At 35.6% G+C, this 6,704-nt stretch overlaps 1 protein-coding gene across 1 annotated transcript; it reads right to left on the bottom strand.

Annotated features, from left to right (window-relative positions):
* Positions 1-399: 399 nt before the first annotated feature.
* Positions 400-1,155, bottom strand: LOC113238690. Its single transcript, XM_026475526.1, has one exon. The coding sequence runs from the start codon at positions 1,153-1,155 to the stop codon at positions 400-402; it is 756 nt and encodes a 251-aa protein (XP_026331311.1).
* Between the last annotated feature and the right edge of the window lie 5,549 nt (positions 1,156-6,704).

The following is a 6,704-nucleotide window of genomic DNA, read 5'->3' as shown; positions in this document are numbered from 1 at the left end:
GCTGGTAGCAGCTGGTGCGCTGTTAAGATATATAAGTATTCTGAGCACTGCTCACTCAAAGGTACGGAACATATATCGAGATTCAGATCGCCAGTAATTATAATATTACGCAAACTCCTGGCATTACATAGGACAGCGTCCAGAGAACGAAGGAAGCCGCTGGCATTTGTGAAGGACGGGGAGCGGTATATACCAAAGATCATAATGGCCGAACGGTTACCATGCCGGACTGCCACGCAGAGGTCCCAGGTTCGATTCCCGGGCCGGGAGAAATGTTTGTATGGCTTACATTTATTTCTCTCGTGAGTTTGGGTGTAATTTGTGGTTGTCTATGTGTGTGTCCATGGCACCCGCGACACAGGGTTTCCCTAGTGTGGGGCTATGTTGAGTGTGTGTGCGTTATTTATCATAAGGTCCCGATGAGTAGTTCTCTTCTGAAGGTTTAGGAATGCCGACTTTTTGGTCCAGGTCGTGCAGTGATGAAATCCTAATTGCCGGCGTCCCGGCGTCTCGTCTAACGTAAATACCGCCATTTCGAATCCAGGTAAAGCGAAATGCATATTCTTTTGCACGTAATCTAGACTCACGAAATAACCGGCGATTTTCTTTCGTAAGTCTTTCATTAAAGTATATTTTTGTTGGTTGACCATACACTACGTTTTCGGATGTTAAGTTTATCCTGGACTTTGCAGCATTAATCAACTCATCATGTTTTCGTTTTCTCATCAACTTCAGAACTATTAGACGCTGTACTGCAATGTTTTGTTCAGAATTCACAGATCTTTGAATTTTCGGACCTACTCTAATGACGTCTGCAATATCGTTTTCTGACAGCTCAACTCCTATTTTCTGCGAAGCCGTTATAACTATGTGATAAAGATTTTCATTCGGCTGTTCCGTGATTCCAGAAATCTCAACATCGTTTCTCAAAACGTCCTGTTCGCGTGTAGCAATTTGTTGTTGAAGATGCCCAATAGTCACTTTGAGATCTACAATTTCCAATTGTGCGTCGTGTAGCTTCTTGGAATGCTCTTTCAGAGTGTTACTCAAAGTGTCTAAAATTGAGGACATGTGTTTTCTTATTTCCAAGTTTTGTTGCTTCACTTCGGTTACTTCTTGCCTAAATTGACGTAATTCAGATACCAGCTTTGACATTTCGATATTTGTCGACGGCACATCCTTAGTAGTAGAGGGTTTTCTCACAGGTTGTCTACTTCCGAGGAGCGTGTTTACATTATTGCATTTGTTGTTGGGCGAACGTACTGGTGTGGACGTGTTATCTCCTTTTAGTCGCGAGCATACGCAAAATGGGCAGAGCCAATTTTCTTTATATGAATGTGACAGGTCCTTGAAGTGATCTTTGTCAATATTTATGCATACCAGGTCATATGTCTGTTTGCATTTATTATTCAGAGCATTCCATATAGTACAAATCTCTTATTTTGCTGCCGCATCCTGCGCAATTTACAGCCATCATGCGTTTACCCGAAATGTCGTTTGTTCACTTCTTTACTCGAAAACCTATGCAACGAAGCAAGAGGCGGTGTACAAACGCAGTCGACACAGGAGGTAAACGAGCGTGTGTAAAAGTAAATAAAATTTGTTATAATTATTAATACAAAGATCGAACACTCAGAAAAAACACTCAGAAAAAATTCCTTCGACCGATCCGACCGGATCGAACTAGTGGAGTAATTTCACAAAAAATAATTGAATATCAATTCAATAAAAATTTAATTAAATAAAATTTTGAGTTTCTTAATTTTTTATTATTGTCGCGAAACCTTCTTGGCTTAATATTTTATTTTTTATTTTCCTTATTGATGTATGTCACCTTTGTCCATATCACAATTGTTTTAGTTTTTTTGCTAGAAGAAAGGTCTCGCTTTTAAAAGCCTTTAAAATATACTGAAATTATCTCCCAATTCAGTAAGTGTTTTAATAAGGGAGCAAAGGCCGCCGTATCGTCTACCCATATCAGAACCTGAAATTAACCCGAACAATTATATTTCTAAGCGATGTATTTCTAATAAAATAATGAAAAAGCGAAATGTGGGGAACTTATGGGGAATATGAACTTTGCTTTCCCTTTGGGGAAATTTGGGGATTTTAACTGTGATTTTTGGGGATTTTGAACAATTGGCATTGGCAACGCTAATTGTTTCGAATGATGTGACATAATATCTAAGATTCACCACCTCCGCCAGATTCTTTACTTTATTTTGCATGAAATCTTACAACGTCAAATAGAGTCAAAACCCTAATTGTAGTATGTTTTTAAATAAAATCTACTGAAGACACGCTATAACGTGTTTGTCATAAGTACAAACTCTACAGAATGTCTATAAATTAAATATATCTAGAATAAACTTAAGAACACTAGTTTTTAGAGTATTAATAGACTTTACCGGATGTGAATAGAACAATTTGACTAAAAATAATCAATTGTTCTACAGATGAACATAAAATAAGGACTATAAGCATTGACTATAAGAGTAAATCTTAAGAGAGATTACATAATTACACTTAATTAAGTTGTTTGGTATTAAGAAGGTTTAAAAATTTTGACTTGAGTGAAATAAGTCTATAAGAACAATTTATTTTTTCTAAAACCATTTATAGAGAACTTATTATCTAAATCTATACCATATTAAGACTGTTTATAGATGTAACAGTTTTAAGGCGTATAAAGTGTGCTCCTTGGGGGAGCACTGCGCAGTACAACAATGCGTTCAGGATGCTGTTCCGACTTCCACCTTTCTGTAGCGCGTCAACCATGTTTACTGAGAAACGTAGACAATTTCTACGCTATCATGCGAAAGCGTAGTGCATCGTTACTCCGTCGAATGCGTCTCAGTATGAACAGCGTCCTGAGCACATCGGTGGAAAGATGGGAGTCCCCAATGCTGGGGCGGTGTGTGCGCGCTTGCACACCGCTGCCAATGCGTAGCCAGTTGTCCTGACATTGGCTGGTATTATGTCATTATTTTAAACCTAACATAAGCTTAAGTATTTTTCTTTACTAACAAATATTATGGATGAATGTAAGTCTGAAATAAATGGATTATTATTATTATTATTATTAAGCCTATATTAAAAGTATTTTAATTGAAAACTAATATTACAAAATTGAAGACTACGTGTTGGATCGATTCCACACAAATTTGATTCAAAGTGTATTCCATAGCGTTTAACTTTATTTGAAAAGAGCATTCCCTAGAGTTTTTTGTTCTTTTTTCTCAGGGAAACCAGCACAGTGAATGAGCAGTAGCTAAAAATGACGTTTTCAAGTGTAAATTTATTTTGCCTATGGAATAAAAGATTCTTTAACTTTGACTCTAAAAGACAGAATTAACTAAAAAGTTACCCTTAAAACTCATGACGATATTGAAAACGCGACCAGACTCATAACAAACCTCACCCAGGACGCGTGTTGGGTGACTACTTCTGACATAGAACCAAGAAAATTTCAGATCAACTCATTCATTGGAAATCTGGAAAGTGATCCTTGAAAAGAGACGGCTAAGAAGAGTATGGCACCAGACCAGGGGGCCTACCACAACCTCTTACAACAATAGTACTTTAACCATAACATTGACTTTTCGTACCATAACGCGCCTAAAGTAAGCTTATTTGCAATGTTAAAACTATGATATTTTATTGGCAGCTTTGTGACTATTCATTCACTCTGTTCGTACTATGACGCGACTTTGACAGTAAAGTAATATTGCTTTTATGTCAAATTTAGCAATCTTAAAATAGTTACACGAATGCAATGGAAACTATATTATTTTCAGTTTTATTGTATTAATATTGATTTGTAATGATTAAAAGTTAAGTTGAACTTATTTATTTACATATATCTCTTCAATATTTCGTTTATTTTTGATTTAATAGCACATAGGAAATAATTTCTCGTAAAATAAAAATACGCGATGTTTATTTCGTAAAATTATGACAGCGCCATCTATATGATCCTTGGCGAAACTAACAGTTGACACTGGACTATAGTTCCGAATTCACAACGTGACTATCAAGACTCAGCTTGTTTTATTTATTTATCTTCATGAAAATGCAGAATAATAATTGAAAACAACGTAATTTTAATAGATTTCATTATTACATACTTTTATTTTGGCAGTTAAAATTCTCTGAATGTAAATAATATTAAGTACTTTAACATTATACTACGATAACACGATTCGGAACATCAAAAAAGAAAGAGATGGCATTATACAGTTCATAAAGCGTTATTTCTTTTCTACTTTTAGTAAAGAATAGACAATATGGGAAATCATTCGTTCTTTCAGTAACTTTAGCAATAATACATTATTTTGTTAATAGGTTTGTCATGGTACGAAAATGAGTAATATTACAATAAGCTTACGTTATGCTTACATTGAAATAAGATTGTTTTTGGAAAGGTTATGGTAGGCCCCCAGATTGTATGCTGACAGGAAAATATTTCAAATCAGATTGAGTCACTTTTAGCTGCATCGAATGCATCGAACTACTCGCTCTGAGAGTTTACAAAAAGTCACAATAGACAACAAGTGCCCAAGCAACCCCTAAAATTAAGTAATTCATTAGTATAAAATTCGTAACCTAGTACTTATTGACCTCCCTGATACTAGCTCCATATTGCATGTTTAATATTAATTTCTTACGAAGCAGATAAATATAAAATTTTGTCACGGGCAAGGCGATATCTTGTTGGTTCTTGTCCTTGTGGAATTCCTACATCACAATGACATTTATTTCTATATATATATAGGTAATAGAAAGAATATGTCGTATTTAGGTAACTACTTAATTACTTATCATGCATTTATTAATTAAGATCATACATATAATAGAGTATATATATATATATATACTTAGAATAATTACGCATAGAAACCTAGTCCGCACACGCTAAGTGAGGCAAATTGAAGCGCTCCCAATGGGCCTACACGAGCGGGCGGGCCGCCAGTGCTCAAGGTCAACTTGCACCGCGAACAGATCAAGAATTTTAGCTGAAAATGACGAAATGTGCGGTAAATGAGTGTAAAAATACGTCAGACAAATATAAAATAAATACTAACATCACATTCCACAAGGCAGTAACGCGTTTCAACTTGTATTTTTATATAAATATTCACTAAAACCGAAAATTAATTTTGTTGCAACAAGACACGAAAATGTTGAATGCTGTTTCAAAATAATTATATTATGTAATTTTTTGAGAATATGCAATATCGCGATGGCTGCAGATATTTTTTTTATTCTAATGTACGTGTGCGTTTGACGTCCATTTCTGCAAGTTGAATGCGTACAAATGTTGTTGTTAAATGCGTACAAATTTGTGTGCGTGCCGACGAGCGTAGATACAAGTTGCTTACGCCTACATGAATTTGATTTTTGCCTCACTTGTGACAGTTCGTTTCAAATGAAACTATCATTCTATGCGTTATTATTCTAAGTATATGTATATGTATACATACACATATAAAATTATGAACGTCTACCTAGTATGTAAGTACGTATGTAAGTATCTCTTCAAACGTAAAAAGAATAAAATAAATGCTGCGCAGAGTGAAGCCCACTCACGAGATCCCTCCATTACAGCATTGTCCTCGCGACAATGGAGATAGAAAATAAAGAATCGCGGCCATTAGGTAAATTTCCTTATTCATTTTTTTTGCGCGACACCCTCGCGTAAAAAGCGGGGAAACGGATATTTATCATGCGGAGGAGTGGACCGCGGACGATGCCTTCGTGCGCCAGATAGATCTCAAACTTGCGTTACCTACACGTCACGATGCTTTTTGCCCGCCGCTGTAATCGATGCGGGTGTGCAGTTGTTTGTTTTGATTTTCAAAACAAAAACTATGTTTGTCCGCTTCGTTGACGCTAGTAGTTAAAAAAGTAATAAGTTTCTGAGCTAAAACTATTTTCCGCTTTTGTTTACAGATTATACATGGAAACACACTCCCACACACCTTCACACATACTTACACACACACATAAATACATAATCTTAATTATCCATCGTCGTACACACTTTTTAGTACTAGTGATTTCGACAATAACACGAGTATATCTAATATATTTACATGATGAGTAATAATATGAATGTCATAAGCGAGGTCGATGAAATAAAAATTGCTAATGCCTTATCCTGTGACATTGATGACGTTGTAGACTTGTTACAAATAAAAGAGAAAGATTTCATCATAATAACTCAAAATATAAGAAGTGTCTATTGCAATTTCAACGACTTTACAATTACACTCTCACAATTAAGCTGTTTTCCCGACGTAATTATTTTAACTGAGTGTTGGCTCTGTGATCATAAACCAATTCCGGTTGTACCGAACTACACATTATACAAGTCATCACGTTACCTAAACAAAAGTGACGGTGTTGTTGCATATATTAAGGACACTCACAGTGCAAAAGTTAATGAAATCTACCTACAGGATGCTTCATCATTACAGATACAGATAAATAAAACCACTATTCTGGCCATATACCGCTCGCCCTCAGTTAGTAATACGGAAAGTTTTATTCAATCATTGGACTGCCACTTAGAAACTGTAGTCCCAAATAGGCAGATAGTAATAATCGGCGATATAAATATAAATAACATTCCTAAAGAAGGTGAACAGGGTTCTGATCATAAAAGTAGGTCTAACTATTTAAATATGTTATGTACCCATGGC

This window comes from Hyposmocoma kahamanoa, unplaced genomic scaffold, assembly GCF_003589595.1.
Source record: "Hyposmocoma kahamanoa isolate Upper Pololo Valley unplaced genomic scaffold, ASM358959v1 97552, whole genome shotgun sequence".
NCBI lineage: Eukaryota > Metazoa > Arthropoda > Insecta > Lepidoptera > Cosmopterigidae > Hyposmocoma > Hyposmocoma kahamanoa.
This window is presented reverse-complemented; position numbering and strand designations above follow the sequence as displayed.